The sequence below is a fragment of the Mastigoproctus giganteus genome, chromosome 12 (assembly GCF_048544385.1).
Source record: "Mastigoproctus giganteus isolate SK-2022 chromosome 12, ASM4854438v1, whole genome shotgun sequence".
In the NCBI taxonomy this organism is placed as follows: Eukaryota; Metazoa; Arthropoda; class Arachnida; order Uropygi; family Thelyphonidae; genus Mastigoproctus; species Mastigoproctus giganteus.
In genome coordinates this window covers 171,937,680-171,956,782 of record NC_143586.1, presented here as the reverse complement: position 1 = coordinate 171,956,782, position 19,103 = coordinate 171,937,680, and the positions used below count along the sequence as shown (strand labels likewise).

The 19,103-nt window shown below is 35.2% G+C and overlaps 1 protein-coding gene across 1 annotated transcript in view; it reads left to right on the top strand.

The window, feature by feature from the left end:
• LOC150077598 (phospholipid-transporting ATPase ABCA1-like) overlaps nucleotides 1–19,103 on the top strand; it is a gene marked incomplete at its 3' end in the record, with an annotated part of 856,770 nt that overhangs the window by 696,432 nt on the left and 141,235 nt on the right. The window contains exons 36-37 of the mRNA XM_090386943.1: nucleotides 3,629–3,744; nucleotides 11,469–11,613. Coding sequence (XP_090243069.1) covers nucleotides 3,629–3,744; nucleotides 11,469–11,613 — 261 coding nt within the window. The remainder of the gene's footprint in view (nucleotides 1–3,628; nucleotides 3,745–11,468; nucleotides 11,614–19,103) is intronic.

Below are 19,103 nucleotides of genomic sequence, written 5' to 3'. Positions count from 1 at the left end.
GCTTAAAATAAAAGTAATGAAGAGAAGATTCTGAAAATTTGTTTTTTATACGATTGAAGATTTCAGTAAAGGGGAAACACATTTCACCATATTAATGTAAAAAGCCACACAATTCCAGCTATCGGTATTTTCGCAAATGCAAGAAGATCAAGTTTACTACCTGTTTATAATTGCTTGCAGTAACAGAAAAGCACAATAAACTGGAAAGTGCAAATTGTTTTTGTTTTATGGTCTTGAACTCCAGAAATGTGCTTTAGAAAAATATCACAGAGGCGGTTAAAATTGATTCTTATAATGGAACATACGATAACGATGAAAGTGTAGTGCATTTTAATGATTTGAATTGGTAACTAATACAATTTACAAACCAGACTCACAACCTTTTATATGGCCTTAAGGTCATGCTCATGACCTTAAAAATGAATTTTAGAGAGATAAATAGCTTAGTCATACTGTGAAAATTTCAACTTCCGAGATCTTGAAACGAATTACCAAAAAACAGTGTGTTATTGGGTTCACATTACGATGTTTTAACAATATGACGGTGTCTCTGGAACTGATTAATATCATAAAGTGAGGTACACTGTATTGTATAGCTATGCACCTGGTTTGGAATGCGGTATTTATGAATTTTTTGCAATTAATGTTCATATTTTCGATTTTGTTGATACTTGGGGGAAAAAACTCGTAAAGTGAGAATTATCTGTATTACGTAAATATATATATATATACGATATTATAATGCTTAAAAATTTGTAATCAACACCGAAACACAGAGATAAACGGCAAGCAACATCGCTGAATATAGACTGAGTCTGCCACGTGGAGTGTACGTTGGTTGATTTCTCATTGGCATCATGTCATTAATGCAGGTCAGGTATCTCAGGAAGAGAGCATTGGATATAATTAAAAAGTGTTGTGAATACAGATTGTCATAAAGTGTGATATATACCTGTACTCTTTCTTCCTTGCATCATTTGCCACTGCTAATATCAGTGTGCATTTCATCAAGGGACTGGCAGAAGTTCCAGTATATGATGTTGTTAAAGGTATTAATTGCATTGCAAGAATATATCAATTGGTATTTATATCTTAATGATACATACAGTGTTACTTTTATGCAGCCAACCTGTGTATTGTGTAAATTACAATAGCATATTATGTCCAGTTTGCCGTGATGGCTTTTCTTTGCTTATCTGGGTGACATTTGACTCTTAGTAGATTGTTAAATCAGCCGTTGAACACTCAAATATTATTCAGTAGCATAGAAATGACCTAATTCTTATTATTGGATCCACCAGCAATTTTTATTAGAGTGTTATTGTATTAGAGTGCTATGAGAGTGTTTATTGTATTAAAATGGTATTAGTGGGGTTTTTTTTTTTTTAATTTATACATCATTAGTTGCTCTTACTACATTTATTTTATAATTTAAGTCCAGCTTTTGTTCCGCTAATTGTTCCTTGATTTAAACATCTGCAGTGGCTATATTCTGACTGATATTGGAAAACGCAAGCTTCAGGAGATGAAAACTAAGAGTACATAAATAAATTTTCCTCTTCATTTACCTCTGTTTACATCTTTTTTCATTGGTTTCAGAATGCTGATGACTCAAGGAGAATCCCAAGGGGCAACCTTGTCAATAAAGACCTGATTGAGTTCTCCATCTATGGAGTGAACAGTAGGAAGTTGCCCATAGTTTTTGTAACTTCTTTCATTACCTTTGCTGCCTTTTGATGATCAATGTGCAAAATTGCAAAAGGCTGTAAAGTTAACTTTACGTGTAAGCTTTCTGTTCAAAATTTCAGATGAAAATATCCATTTTCAAAATTGAAGTATGAGATTATTTAGTTAAATAAATAAAATTACTATGCTGCGATGTCATGGCTTCACACAGGTTTTTGTATATGCAGACATCCATTTCAAATACTTTATTCACAGTGTTTTCATTTAAATATGTTTTACATATTTGTATTCAAATATGTAAAACATAAAAAGTAAAGTAAACTGCAGCCATTATCAACCCATTGCAGGATGGAATTCATGTTGAGGGAAATGGACCGTAATTTGTTATGCTGGTCCAATGCAGGTTGGAAGATCGACTGTATTTAGCAGTCAAGGGCTTGAACATCAGTCTACTCAAAGAGCATGTGCTACTGCATACTCCCGCTCCTGACCACTGCTACCGTAAAGTACCTCAATTGAAGCAAAATTGTCATTAACTCTTCTTGATCTTTATTTAATACCCATAAATCCACATCTTTATTTAATACACATATAAACAATATTGATGAAAGTATATTAGGCTTAATGTTTAAGTTTTCAGATGATATAAAGGTTGGCAGGGTGGTTATTGACAGTAATCAACGGGTAATTTAAATACAACTTAACTACCAAAATTAGGCATATGGGCTGAGAAATGGCAATTGGACAACTTAACACAATTTAACAGTGACAAATGCAAGGTACTGCATATAGGTAGCAGTAATCCCAGTTTAATGTACAACTGTGTCATACTACACTCAGGGTAGTGGAAAACGAAAAAAAGACCTGGAGTAACTATGCAGTCAATAAAAAGTTTTCTGAGCAGTGCAGACATGCTGCCAGGATAGCTCATGATTTTGTCAATGATATACAGAAACTTTGCTAGCAGGGATAAGGAGGTAATTATCCCATTGTATAAGACAATGTTTAGACATAATCTCGAGTACTGAATACATCTGAAGGCATCATCTTAAGAAGGATGTAGATCTGCTGGACAATGAGATTGGTGAAGGGAACAAAAGAATGGTCTTACCAAGAAAGGTCTTCGGTTCTGCAAATTACAGCATCTGGAGACCAGGTACCTACAAAATGATCTGATTGAGGTATTTAAGGCTTTGAATGGCTTGAGCAAACTCAGTGCTGATGGGATTCTTCCTCTTGCTCAGACTACACACAATGAGGGGTCATAAATTCAAATTGAGGATGGTTGCAGGATAGATGTGCAGAAACTTCAGCCAGCAGGTGGTTGAAACAAACTTGTCTGTTGTTGTGGAAGTAGCTAGTTTGAATAAATTGAAGAAAGAACTAGTTAAATTATTTGACGGGATGAATGTGTGTGGGAAATGTGTGTGTGTGTGTTTCTTTTTTTTTTTTTTTTTTTTGGCTGATGCTTTATTAGTTTGCTTTCTTGCATCATTCACCACTACTAATACTAATAATAACACTAACCATTTTTCTATTAAAATGTCCCATTTAAAAAAAGTTTCTACAAAAACTGCTTTAGTTTTTGTAGAACCTGGACTTTTCCAAATGAGTGAAAAAGGCACTCATTTGGAAAAGTCCAGGTTCAAATTCCAGTGATAATACTGTGGACTTATTAAGGCTTTTAAAATAAGAGTATATTGGTTGCCCTTACCCAGATGGAATAAATATGGCTCTTTTTTTTTTTTTTTTTTTTTTTTTTGCTTTTTTTTGAATGCCTGAATTGAGTTTTATTAATAGTAATTTAAGAAACACAAACAGATTTCTGCAGAAAAATTATTTGTTTGCAGTGTCTGCCAGCAGAAAATCTATATTATAAATAATATGGTATATCAATTCATTTATTTTTCTGATAATACATTTCTTTCTCTTTCTTGTTTAGTGCAATTACCTCATCCCCTTCTTTTTGTGCCTCACCATATTTCTCATTTTCAAAGAGGATGCTTATGTCTCTAAAGAAAATGTTTTAGGATTTTCACTTCTTCTTCTGCTTTATGGGTAAGTAATGTATTTTGATCTTGAAAATAATGTTCCAGAGTATACAATGAAATCAATTTTTTAAATATTTAAATGTAATAATACATTTAAATTATTATTATAATTTTTATATATTTTATATAATGTTGCAGCTAGTTGATTTTTGATGTCAATACCTTTTTGTATTTTTCAATAAAGTTAATATACTTAAAAAACAAATAAAAACAATTTCTGCTGAAGCAGTATTTTACATAACTTCATTATCTTATCAACAGCAGTAATGCTTGTTGTATGCAGTGCTCTTCCTTTTTTTTTTTCCCTAACATTATGCATACTTGTAGTCTTTCCATTTAAAAAAATCTTTTATTAAAAATTGCAGAAAGAATAAAAATTAGTGGAACTAAATATGGATAATATGGATATTTCTGCATCATTGAATGTATAATTTTGTTAATTATGGCTACTGTAATGTAAAATTATATGAATTTGAACATAAATTTATTCCTGTGAATCATATGAAATGGATAAAAGAAATACATGAGAAATTCAATATTAATATAATTTCATTTATATTAACATTTAGAAATGTGCTGAAATATATTATACTGCTGCCAGATTATATTTTAATGATGCTGCAGTATGTCAGCCAGTTCTGGCATGATTTAATTTCATTTTTCCACCCAAATATAAAGTGTCATATAAAGTGAGAGATTTCCACCCAAATTCAAGCACTAGTTACCCACTATATAAAGTTATTTTAAATGCGATAACTGTTTTGCGGCAGTTGATTTAGACTGGGTTTCAAGTGAACGAAATGTAATGAAAAAGGTTTCTAAAAAGAGGACTGTTAGCCAGAAGGTCTAAGCTAAATGACTCACTTAAGAGGAAATCCACAGCATTAATATTCTGTATCTGTTTAGTAAGGGGAATCAGGAATCATAAGCATTTACTTGTCAAAGTATATGTTATCACTAATGCTGTAACCAGCCACACAGTTCATGAGGTACAAAATCAGCGGGCAGCTCAAGGTAAGAAAAATGTAAGAAATTGATCAAAATTCTCCACAGTACATTATTAAAAACAAAATATCATGTAAACTGATAAAGATTGCCTCATTATAATAACATTGGCCAACAGTGTTTTTTTTTTCATACTTCTGGAGCAAAAGTTGTAGATTTTAAATGATATTATTAAGCATATGCATCAATATAGCAGAATAACTGTAACTGAGTATGAACGTGGCGAGCCAAATGTCTGTGCTTGCTTGCAATGACACACTCATGATGTATATAATGAAAATCTGTAGTGACACCAACAGTAAATGTAATCCCCCCCCCCCACACACACACACATGCATGCCCACTATGATAACAACAACAGAAAATGAGATCTCATGCTTTTTCAACAGGCTATGGTTTCATGATCGTTATTAGCTGTTGATATCATTTGTAAATTTACTATAATTCCTAATCTTATAATGAGAGAAATATCACCGTTTATTTGCACAGAGAATAATGAAATTGTTGTATGAATAATGGGCTGCTTTCTTAATATTTTCAGATTTTAAAACTTTAATTTTTTTGTATAATGTGTGGAATTTTACAGAGTTTACATATACAACCACTCCCCAGCTTATGTAATACTCAACTTACGGAAATTCAGCTTTATGTAAGTTTTTGCTGGCCAGTGCAAACTTAAAAAATCGTGGAAAAAGTATTTTGCATCCCATAGGAATCAATGGAGGTATCGTGAAAATATAATGTGAACCCAGTAACACGGTTTTTTTTTTTTTTTTTTTTTTTTTTTTTGGTAATTTGTTCCAAGATCTCGGAAGTTAAATTTCGCTGTATAACTAAGCAATTTCTCTCTCTGAAATGTCATTTTTATAATGGAAGTTTCACTACACTTTCATCGTTCCATACGTTCCATTATAAGAATCGATTTGAACACCTTTTTGATATTTTTCTAAAACACATTTCTGCAGGTCACCACAATAAAACAATTTGCACTTTCTGGTTTATTGGGCTTTTCTGTTAGCGCAATCTGCTATAAACGGGTAGTAAACTCGATCTTATTGCATTTGCAATAATACTGATAATTGGATTTCTGTGAGTTTTTACGTTACGGTAGTAGTAGTAGTATAGTAATAGTGGCATGTGATGCAAGAAAGCAAGTGTATGAGCTTATGCAGCATCAACCAAATTCATTTCACCATCAGTATTATGGTGGAATGAATTCCCCTTCACTGAAATCTTCTCTTCATTCCAATTTACTTATTACAATGGTGAAGGGAAAGGGACCAACGGAAGGTGCAAGTGCAGTGGTAGGAAATGAAACAAAATTGATTTAGAAATGAAGATGATTAATTAAGAAGTACGAAGCAGGACAAATTTTTTCATCTATTGCACGTGAATTAGGTCTTGCTGCTTCAACAGTGAATACTATTTTAAAGGATAGTGTGCGTATAAAAGAACATATTAAAAGATCAATGCATTTAAGATCAACAGTGATCAGAAAACAGCGTTCAGGTGCTATATTGAAGATGGAAAAGCTATTAATAATATGAATGGAACACCAGATTCAGAAGCAAGTGCCCCTGAGTCTAATGGCCATTCAAGCAAAATCAAGAAGTATTTATGAAGATATTAAGGATAAGTACGGTAAACTCCAATCCAAGTTTGTGGCAAGCAATGGGTGGTTTAATAGGTTCAAGCATCGCGCTGGTTTCCAAAACATTAAAGTATGCGGTGAAGTTGCCAGTGCCGATTCTGCAGCTACAGAGAAATTTTGTGATGTTTTGGAAAAAAATCCCTTCTAAATTTTCACAGCCCTCAACTTCTGCAGCAGCGTGCTTATCAGCTGGAGAGTTAATTCTGGCAACAATGCCCAAAAGGTAAAATTTGCTGATTCTCTTTTTTTAATTTTATTATTTTGAAATTTTTGTAATTTTTTACACTTTTGTAATTTTTCCTGTGCATTAGATAAAAAAAAATTGAATAAATAATTCTATTTAGATGTTTATCGAACATTTCTTTTTTACTCCAATCAAATATGCAAGTGCTGCATAAGCATTTAAGGAAATTCCAACTTATATAGAGTTCCCCAGAACGCAACTTTTACATAAGGGGAGTGGCTGTATATGTACAGAGTTATGTTTTTTCTGTTCAAGCATGCCAGAACAGCATTCCAGAAGTTTAAATAAATAAAAATAAAAATTCAATATTTTAAACAAAAAATATTTATTTTAAAATAAAAATTATTTATTATTACTATGGGCCATTGGCAAGTAGTGCTTTGGTGGAGAGTTAAGCTAGTTAAGCTTGACTTTGTGACTCATCTATTGAAGCATTCACCAATTACGGCACTTAATTAATAATTAAAATGCTTAATAAAATCATGATATATTCAGGGCCATCATGCAGCCATAGACATAAACCATAAAAAATAAGTTGCAATAAGGATTATGATAACGTGCTTTTATTCTGTAAATCTTTAAAATAAATTTTGAATAATAAAGAAATAAATCCCATTAAAATTAATTTTATTAATTAGTTTTGTCAAATGTGCTATACTTTTGTAATTTGAAATGTCAAATCAGTGCTTATGACATCATTATTTAAAAGCATTAGCATTAGTTAAGGCATATGATGGAAAGCAAACTTATACAGCATCAGCCAAAAAAAAAAAAAAAAAACACCCTTCCAATTTCACCCATCCGGTCACTCAAAATGTTTGTCTAGTTCAGCCTTAAATTTATTTAAGCTATCAATTTAGTGGAAAATTAAAATGCATACTGTTTACTATGTAAGTGTGATATTATTGAAGTATGGAATAAAGGAAAAGGTGACTTTATTAAACACACTAAACAAAAAAGTGGGAATGCTGGGTGAGTGGCAAAAGTAACAAGCAGCCAAAATGATAAAATAATTTTGTTCTTGAGATATCAGAAAAAACTTATACAGACTAATTGTTAAGGGGGGGTATAGTATCCTTCCCCACCATAAATTTCTAAAAATTGATGGGGAAGGACCCTATACCCCCCTTTTATTAGAGAGACTTCCTTAGCATTCCGGAAATTTATATGGAATATCTGAATTATGACTGAGCAGCAGATTAAATTATTGCCAATTCCACAGCCCAATTTATACTGTGCTGTGGAATGCAAAATATATATTGTACTTTGGAAGCAACGTACAAAGGAAAACAAAGACCATCTTGACTGGCACAGCACTGGTACACACCTCATAAAGTTCAAGGGGTGATTTTACTCCTTTCTTTACCAAAGCCATCCTTCATTCAGAATATCATGTGCTGTCTTTGTATGTTGGCTTCCAGTTAGATATTATTTAGGCTAAAGTTATGGATATGCACAAGAGGCTACTTGCCAGTTTTTTTTTTAGTTCAAGCTCCAAAATTTGTTAAACCAGCACTACTGGTACTCACAACTGACAACTACAATGATCAAGAATTCTGTTCTTATCAACAACTACAACTCAAGAATTCTCCCCCCCCCCAACTTTCTTTGCATGATACATGAGATGTAGTTGCTTGAACTTGCAGTCTTACTTCATAATTATCCTGTTTATTATTGTAATAAGATATTTAATAATAAAAAATAAAAAAATTTACCTAGATAATTTACGTAGCTGAAATGCGACATTTCAAAATATTACTGCCAATGTAATATTGTAAATGGTTTTTTGTTATTAGTGTTTTTGCTGTTGTTGACAAGTACAGGAACTCCCCGACTTACGTAATGGTTGCGTTCCACAGAATGCTACGTAAGACGGTTTCTTGTAAGTCGGAATTTCCCTCATGCTTGTGCAGCACTCGCAACTGTGCTCACTTGTTTGTTTGTTTGTTTGTTTGTCTGTTATTTGGTTTTTAGGAGCATTAGTAACTAAGGCCATATTGCTCCGGGGATATGCGGTAGTCATTCCCTGACCTTTCCGTATTTGGTGGGCATGGGCTCGAACCCCGGTCTAATCAAGAAGCGTGTGCTATGCACTGCTGCTCCTGCCCACCTGGCTACAGAGGCACCACTGTACTCGCTGAATGGATTGAATCAAAAAAGAAATGTTCGATGAACATGTAAATAGAATTATTTATTGTATTTAATCAATTTTTTTTAATTTCATATGCAGGAAAAATTACAAAATCGTGCAATTTAAAAAAAAATTTCAAAATTATAAAATTACAGGCATAACGTCAGTAAGTTTTACCTCTTGAGCATCATTGCCAGAATCGACGTCTTCATCTGATAAGTATGCCACTGTGGAGGTTGAGGGCTGTTGAGATTTAGAAGGGGTCGGTCACTCAACCTTACGAAAGAACATATTAATGGACGACTGGATGGTGGCTTTTTTCTTTTCATCGTACATTTATTTGTAGCAAGCAAGCATATCATTCACCCCTCTGGTAACTTTTAAAAATCGTTCGCTGTCAGGATCCATTGCCATCTCTCTGGTGATGAAGCGTCTCAGCTCCTCATTTGGTTCATCTTGAGCTTCATCGGCATTTTCTTCTTTCACTATTGCTGCCTGCAAGTCAATAAGTTCTTTGTTAAATAATTCCTTCTCTTCTTTCTCTATTAACTCCTCCACATCTTTGGCATCAACCTCCAACTGTGAAGTAGCTCTGCAACCTTTACAATCTTATCTGTAACCTCTTCATATGATTCGTCTTTTTCAAATCCTTCGAAGTCTTTCATGTGCCATGGGAATATTTTCTTCCATGTGCCATTTAAACGACTTTTAGTGATTTCCCCCCAGGCCTTATTAATGTTTAAGATGGCATGGTAAATACAGTAAGATTTTATATTTTATTGTAATAACGTAAAATTTTTCTCATCGTCTACTGCAGACAATGCCTGAGCAAATTTTGTGCGTAAATAGTATGTTTTTAAATTCAAGATAACACCCTGATCCATAGGTTAGATGAGTGAAGTCTTGTTTGGCAGTAGAAATATGACTCTCACATTCAAATTGAAATCATCTAGATGCATAGGATGTCCAGGAGTATTATCTAATAGAAGCAAAATCTTGAAAGGAATGTTGTTGTCTTTACAATATTTTTCAACCTCGGGAATGAAGCAGCATTTAAACCAATCCTCAAAGAAAGATATTGTTATCCATGCTCTCTGGTTCGATTGGAAATGCACGTGTAGGGTGGCTTTATTGATACCCTTAAATGCACGAGGATTTCCAGAATGGTACACAAGCAATGGTTTTAATCTGTAATCTCCCGCTGCATTAGCCCCAAGCAAGAGCTTGGTCCTATCTTTTGATGCCTTGAAACCTGGCATTGTATTTTCCTCTTAGGCAATGTATGTTCGATCCGACATTTTTTTCCAATACAGAGCAATCTTGTCAACGTTAAAAATTTGCTGCATTGTTAAAAATTTGCTACCTTCATCAATAATTTTTTCCAACACACCACAAAATTTCTCTGCAGCTGCAGAATCAGCACTGGCGACTTCACCGCATGCTTTAACGTTGTAGAAACCAGCACAATGCTTGAGCCTATTAAACCTCCCATTACTTGCCACAAACTTGGGTTATAAATACTTGTTGCTTTTGTTTGAATGGTCATTAGACTCAGGGGCACTCGCTTCTGAATCTGATTTTCCATCCATATTATTAACAGCTGTTCCATCGTTGACATAGCACCTGAATGCTGTTTTGTGATCACTATTGATCTTAAGTGCATTGATCCTTTGACATATTCTTTGATACATGCACTGTCCTTTAAAATAGTATTCACTGTTGAAGCAGCAAGGCCTAATTCCCTTGCAATAGATGACAAACTTTGTCTTGCTTCATACTTCTTAATTAATCATCTTCATTTCTAAATCAATTTTGTTTCGTTTCCTGACACTACCACCACTTGCACTTTTCGTTGGTCGCTTTCCCTTCATCATTGTAATACGTAAATAGGAACAAAGAGAAGTTTCTGAAAATTTGTTTTTTATATGATTGAAGATTTCAGTGAAGGGGAACGCATTTCACCATAATAGCATAAAAACTCACACAGTTGCAGTTATCGGTATTATCGCAGATGCAATAAGATTGAGTTTATTACCTGTTTATAATTAGACACACTAACAGAAAAGCCCAATAAACCAGAAAGTGCAAATTGTTTTTATTGGTTTATGGTCGTGATCTCCAGAAATGTGTTTTAGAAAAATATCACAAAGGCACTGAAAATTGATTCTTATAACAGAACATATGATAACAATGAAAGTGTAGTGCAATTTCCATTATAAATATGACATTTTAGAGAGATAAATAGCTTAGTAATATAGCAAAGTTTTCGACTTCCAAGGACTTGGAATGAATTACAAAAAAAAGCAATGTGTTATTGGGTTCACATTACAATATTTTCACAATACCTCCATTTATTCCTACGGGATGCAAAATACGTTTTCACAATTTTTTTTAGTTTGCACCAGCTGGCAAAAACTTACTTAAAGTCGAATTTCCGTAAGTCGAATATTACATAAGTTGGGGAGTTCCTGTAATCTATTATTATTTAAAACCACTGAAGTCCTGGTTCCTTCATTGTTAGCATCTAACATTGTAACTTACTTTTAACTTTAGATACATACATTGCATGGTATTATTTAAAAAGAAAATAAATAAACATTAAACTTTCTGTAATTTTATCTCTCTGCAAATATTGTATAAATTAAGAAAAAAAAAGGTTGTATTCATTATTTTTTTTAAATAATGTTCTCTTATTTACAGATGGGCCAGTATACCTCTTATGTATCCAGCATCATATTTATTCAGTATTCCAAGTTCTGCATTTGTAACATTGGCCTGTATGAACCTCTTTGTTGGTATTGTTACTACCCTCTCCACATATATTTTGGAGCTATTTACTGATCAGGTATTAATAAATATTTAGAATGTAATATCTGAATTTTGGTGTGTGTGCATGCATGTGTGTAGTCTTTTAAAAGTTGATAAATAAAAGATGATACATTTTTACTAATCTAATCATTACAAAATGTTTATTAGTATTAAACTATCAGAATGATCCATGGAGAAAAGATTTATATATCCTCTTCCAAATATTTGTATAATCCTATTTAAATCTGCATAAATTCTCAGATTCCATATGGCAAGCTGGTTCAAGAAGATTAATTTTATTGGGAGACTCAATTGTCAGGGAAATGGATTGCATTTTTTGCAATAAAGATAGGTGAACTAGAATGAGAGTATGTCTGCTGGGAGCAACAATTGATGATGATACCAAGAGATTGTCAGATTTTCAAGGGCGTGTAAAGAGAGTATTATTATTTGTGTGGAGACTAATGATATTAAATAAATAGGACCTAACCTAAATATAGGATCATGCTGAAAAAATTTCTGCAAGTTCAGTCAAAATGTGTATATGTCTGCAATTCTGCCAAGACTCAATAGGAGGGAATTTATGCTGAAAGCCTTTTATCTTGGATTAACTCAAAACTTGAAGGGCCAAGGAAAAAATATGAATTCTATTGAGAGACAGTTTCAGGTCTCAATTAACAAAATTGAACTGTGGATGTCTTGCAATGACAACCGCTTATCAGCACAAAAATCTAACTGCATTCATTTCTGTAAAAAAAGCATAAGAATCCACCTTCTGTAAAAAAGCAAAAGAATCCACCCTGAGCCTGAATAACAAATTAAAAATTTCACCATACCTCTATCCAATAGTATCATATTTCTTGGCCTAATCCTGGACAATAAATTAAACTTCTTACAACACATCACATCACATACCTGAGAACCATTTGCTTGAAAAAATTAAATATCCTAAGTACTATCTTCATCAATGTGGGGTGCTGACTGATACAACTTGCTTCAGCTATATCTGGTATTAATCCGATCTCACTTGGATTACTGAGCTCCAATCTATGACTCTGCCAGAAAAAGTGCACTAATTCGGCTAGACACTATCCATCACAATGCTCTAAGAACTGCTTTAGGAGCATTCAGAACCTCCCTGTACAGAGATATACAGTAATGACAGTATGCTGCTGCAACAGGATGTGGAAAATTTGGGTAGATGGGCTGAGAAGTGGCAACCGAAGTTTAACATTAACAAAAAGCAAAATACTGCATATGGGTAGCAGCAATCCCAAAGAAATGTATTAACTGGGTGGTGTTACGCTCAGAGTAGTGGAAAATGAAAGAGACCTGGGAGTAATTGTGCAGTCAGATATAAAATTTTCTGAGCAGTGCAGACAGGCTGCCAGAGTAGGTCATGGTATTAACATGTGACACAGAAGCCTATATATCATAGGCTTCTGTGTCACATGTTAATTTATATGTATCCCATGCATTTTTCTCCATTTATACTTCGATTGGTCTTGTCGATGTCATGGGGAGCTGATCGATATACTTTACTGCATCTTTATAGAAGTTTAATCCGTTCACGGCTAGATTATGGATGTCTGGTGTGTGACTCTGCCCAGAACACTATTTTAAAATGGCTAAATGTGAACCACAGTGCTCTGAGGACTGCATTAGGAGCTTTCAGGACCTCTCAGATCCAAAGTCTTTATATTGAAGCACATGATCCCCCATTACACCTGCACAGAAAAACGCTACTGCTTCAGTACGCTGCTAAGATCCGGAGTCTGCCATCACACCCAAGTTGGGAGTATCTTTATAATACTCATTGGGAAGCCTTCTATGAGAGCAAGCCAAATGAAAATAGACCTGCCTCGCTTAGGATCAAAGAGCATGTTCACAGTTGGAATTTCAAATTAAATAAAATTTTTCAACACATAACTGCATCTGTTCCACCTTGGACATATGTGTCTGCCTCTCAAGATATACACTTCCTCCAGTGGGGGAAAAATATACCTCCCTGCAATATCATACAGTTACCAGCTCATGCTACTATGAATAGCCAGGCCTGTAAAATTTATACAGATGGCTCCAAAACTGACAGTATGGTAAGTGCTGCTGCAGTTTTGCCATTAAGTTAGCACTTAGTAAGATTATTGAGCTTTCCATCTCATCTGTCATAATTTACACTGACTCCCTGAATGCTGTCTCTGCCATAAGGAAGAATTTCTCATCCTACATCCTACATCTCATCCTTAAGGGAGGCGGCAAGCGAGTGCATTGAACCATTGAGGCTAATTATGCGATCATCGCTAGACTCTGAGGAGATTCCCTTGGATTGGAAAAGTGTAAATGTATCTCCCATACATAAGGGTGGCTCTAAAAGTGAAGTTGGAAATTATCGACCTGTCAGGCTGACTTCAGTAGTAGGGAAAATCGTGGAGGCAATGATCAAGGGTGGAATTCAGGATCATTTGGATCGAATTGAAATTCTCAAGGATACTCAGCATGGTTTTGTAATGGGAAAATCATGTTTAACAAATCTGGTTCGCTATTTCGAAAGGGTCACTCACGAGCTGGATTTAGGGAATAATTTCGACATTGTTTATTTAGATTTCAGCAAAGCTTTTGACTCAGTCCCACATGAGCGGTTGCTTTATAAGCTGGAACAGGTTAGAATCGCTGGGAAAATCCTTAGATGGATAGAAGGATGGCTTCAGGGCAGGAGGCAGAGGGTTGTGATAAATGGCTATTCCTCAGATTGGGTTGATGTAAGAAGTGGGGTTCCCCAAGGATCAGTATTAGGGCCACTGTTGTTTTTAATTTTCATAAACGACTTTGATGAAGGGATAGAGGGTGTGATGTCTAAATTTGCAGATGATGTTAAAATTGGTAGAATAGTTAATGATCACTGTCAAGCTGAGCTTCTTCAGAGAGACCTAGATAGACTTCAGGAATGGTCAGCAAAATGGCAGCTATGCTTTAATCCAACAAAGTGTAAGGTATTACACCTGGGAAACAGTAATCCCAAAATAACTTATTCACTTGGTGGAGTTCAACTAAACCCAGTACTGGAAGAAAGGGACTTGGGTGTTACAATACGGTCGGACATGAAATTCTCTGAGCATTGTAAACAGGTTGCAAGAAAGGCCCATGGTGTCCTATCGATGATCTATCGAACTTTTGCAAGTAGAGATAGGGACGTGATAATCCCATTATATAAGGCTTATGTTAGACCACACTTGGAATACTGTATTCAAGTATGGAGACCGCACCTAAAGAAAGACATCGAGCTTCTTGAAAGGGTGCAAAGACGGGTAACTCGCCTGGTGAGATCGGCAAAAGGGCGTCCTTATGAAGAAAGACTTCGAATATGTGGGTTGCACAGTTTGGAAACTAGACACATTAGAGGAGATTTGATTGAGGTGTTTCAGGCTCTGAGAGGCATTAGTAAAATGAATGAGGACGAAATTTTCAAGATTATAAATGATGCTAGAAACTAGGGGACATAAATTCAAGTTACGGGGGAAAATGTTTAGATTGGACTGCAGGAAGTTTTATTTTAGCCAGCGAGTTATAAATTACTGGAATAAGTTGCCTTCGTGGGTGGTAGAAGCCGACAGTTTGGGGAAATTCAAAGGTCATCTGGATAGTACTTTCAGGTAAGGGAAGCGCATAGGATGATAGGTTTAATTTCATTTTTTTTTTATTAATTATTATTATTTTTTTTTTTTTTTTTTATCATTGTTTTGTTCGGATTTTTTTTTTTTTTTTTTTTTTTGGCTGGTGCAGCATAAGCCATAGGCTTTCTTGCACCATGCGGCCATTACTAATACTAAAATACTAATACTAAATACATTGAAACAGATTCATTCCCAGCTATTTTCTTGCAGTATGTCCAATCAGTCAATCAGTTTTTCCTGGATCCTTGGCCATTCAGGCATTCGGGAAAATGAAAATTCTGACTTTGCTGCTAAACATCCTCAATCCACTCTCTCGCAACATCCCCAGGTTCCTCACTCTGATTATAAGTCTGTCATACGCAAAACGTGCTACCATAAATGGTCACAGACCTGGAAATGTGACACGAACAATAAACTTTACCAGGTAAAAGAAGATCCAAAGCTGTGGCTGTCTAGCTTCCGACGAACAGACAAGAGGAAATGGTACTGGCAAGACTCAGAATTGGACACACCCATCATCATTATGTACTCAATGTGGAGAGTGACTGAAAACCCAGCACAGTGCTCATCCTGTCAGATGCAACGTATGGTTCGTCATTTTCTGGTTGATTGAACCTTACTTCAGCCATCTGGTCAAACACTTTTCAGTCACTCTCCACATTGAGCACATCACCTGATTTATCTCATTTCTTGGGAAATGAAGTGAATATTGCAGAACTTTTATTATATTTAAAACATATTGGCTTGTACAGAAGCATATAATTTAACCTCTCTAACGATATGCTTGTAAATTAACGATGAACAGACATAATTTGGCCTTTGTAGCCCTTGTTTCGTTAAACCGAATAACAACACCACCATTTTCCTTCTCTGTCACATGTCTAATTAGTTCATCTGACATCCATTTAGGCCTAAATCTTGAACAATATTTCCTTGTTGGTAATGAAAAGCCTAGTAGCTTCCAAGATTAATTCTTTGAATGCTTCCCATTTTGAATTTGCTGTTGGTAACATCATCAGTTGGTTCCACCGTAGTCTCCTTTATGAAAGCAAAAACCCTTCCCTTTACCCCTGGTGGTAGTTACCTCTTTGAGTAAATCACACTTCAGCATACTGTGATCATTGTCACCTAGTGGTTCCTTTATCTGCACATTCTTGATGCATGAAGAATTCCAAATGATAATCAGATCAAGAGTATCAATTCTCTAGTTGCCTCCCAAACGTGCTGCTGTAGAAAACAAACATCCAATAAATCCACAAAAGCATTGCTAGTGTGTGAGTGACCAACCCACAAATTCCAGTCAATATCCGGGAAATTAAAATCCCCAATTATAAGACAGGACTTGGTCCTGTCTTATAATTGGGGATTTTAATTTACTGGCCCACTCTATTTCTCTGCACAATTGCTCATTATACTCATCAGATTCATTAGGCCTATAACACACACCTACTCTCATTTTTTTCTTTCCCAGTGCTTATGTCACACCAAACAGACTCAACATTGCATTGTCCACCCACATCAATTGGATGCACTTCCTTAGATTTTATGTATTTCTTAACTAACAGCATAACCCTTCCTGTCCTGTCTATCCTTTCTGTACACATTTTACTCCTCAAATTTCTTTGTACATTTTTAAGGTTAGGTTATGAAAAAAAGAAAAGGTTTCTTTATTTTTCATTATATTTCCTAACCTGACTGTAAATGTTAGGTTAGGAAATAATAGGAAAAGGTTTCCTTACCTAAATTTAAAGGTTAAGTTAGGAAATAGTATGAAAAGAAAGAAAGATTCTTTATATATATGTGTAGTCTTCACAGGTCAATCAATCACATAATGCTATGATATTATCGTCTATTGTGTTCACACAGCAATCAGTACATTGTCTGTCACGCCTACATTCTGGAGCTCGCTCGCTTGAGTCAATTGTTAAATTTTCAATAATTTTTCGAGTCGGTTGTTAAATCGACAATGGCTATAAACTGTCAAGAAGCATGCACTTCAATCCACAATGGCTAGCAGCATTTGAGCAATAAGCTTATATATGGTGACACAGAAAATCCAGCCGGGATGTGCTTATTTCACACACTCTTTGTGCTTCCTTTTCCCCACCCCTTCCCTACTCAGCAGCCTGTGTAGGGATTATCTCCACTAGCAATTTTACAGGAATATTATTTCCAACAAACATCCATTTAATTTTTCCTGGACCGCTTCTTAAAGTAATGACATTCCCATGCTCGCCGTCTGTCAAAGACTTTGCATTTCTAGAATTGTCGTGGACCTGATAAGATTGTGACCCTAAGAAGAACCAGCCTACGCAAAATTAAGCGGATTGGGATGCAACCCCATTTGTCAAATTGTGGTTGAATTGCAACCATAGATTGGCTACGGATACAAGAACTGTGCAAAACTCAACAAAAAATTCTGTAAGAATTTTTTGTCGAGAAAATTCTGTAACTGAAAAAATTCGGTTATATGGAAATTACAATAAAAAATGAATATTTTATTATTTTTTGAAATTTTTGTATTCCAAATTGTAAATCAGTAAAATACAATAACTATATACACACATTTTCTTGGTCTTGTTTTATTTTTAGCAAGCCGGTTGTTAAAATTTACCAACACACCACTGCCTACATGTCAATCAACATATCATTCTTGACTTCTACTCCAGACCGATAGCATGCATTACCTGTTTACGGAGCATGCAGCGGAAGCAGCATAGCAGTTTTTCCCATAAGTTTCCTGTAGTTTGCCATGATTCTCATGCTGGCTTTCTTTACCTTAGCCTTTCATATCGAACTACATTACAGCTTTTAAATTTTCATCTTCAGCAATGTTCATTGTGCTCACTCCCCTGTTAATAAATTTACTTGGGATTACTGTGACCCAGGTCCAGAACCATGCATTTATTAGTATTAAAGATTCATTGCCGAGGGGTTTTTCTTTCTTTCTTTTTTTTTTTTTTCCCCCTTCCAGAGAGATGTATACGAGGAGTTATCAAAAATTTCGTACCCTGACCTAGATAAAACATCAGTAGGAAGATGCCATTTTTAATATAAGTTTTCTACATATTCAATAACTAACATGTGAAATTTCATTCCCGTCAGTGATCATACACCAGAGGTGGAGCCCAGAATCTGAGGAAGGACGCTACGGTTGAAAAAGTGGAGTATCAAGCAGTGACCAAGTTCTTGCATTTAGCATTAGCATTAGCATAGGCATTTGATGCAAGAAAGCAAGCTTATGCAGCATCAGCCAAAAAAAAAAAAAAAAAAACCACTTCCACTTCACCCCTCTGTTCGTTCAAAATACCTGTCCAGCTGAGCCTTAAACTTATTTAGGCTATCAACCTCCACCACAAGGGATGGCAGTCTGTTCCACCAACCAACCACCCGCTGGCTAAAGGCAAATTTCCGCACGTCTATCCTACATCTGTCTTTCCTCAATTTGAATTTATGCCCTCTCAGGTGATTTTTCTGAGCTAGAGGAAGAATCCCATCAGCATTGAGCATGCTTAAACCATTCAAGGCTTTATACACCTCTATCAGATCACCTCGCTGGTGCCTAGTCTCCAGACACTGTAATTTGCAAAACTTAAGCCTTTCTTCGTAAGAGCACCCCTTTGTTCCATTCACTAATCTTGTTGCCCTTCTCTGTACTCGTTCCAGCAGCTCTACATCCTTCTTGAAATGAGGCCTCCAGACCTGTATACAGTACTCTAGGTGTGGCCTGACCATTGCCTTATACAATGGAATAATCACCTCCTTATCCCTGCTGGAAAAATTCCTGTATATCATTGACAATACTCCATGAGCTACTCTTGCAGCCCGTCTGCACTGCTCAGAGAACTTCATATCT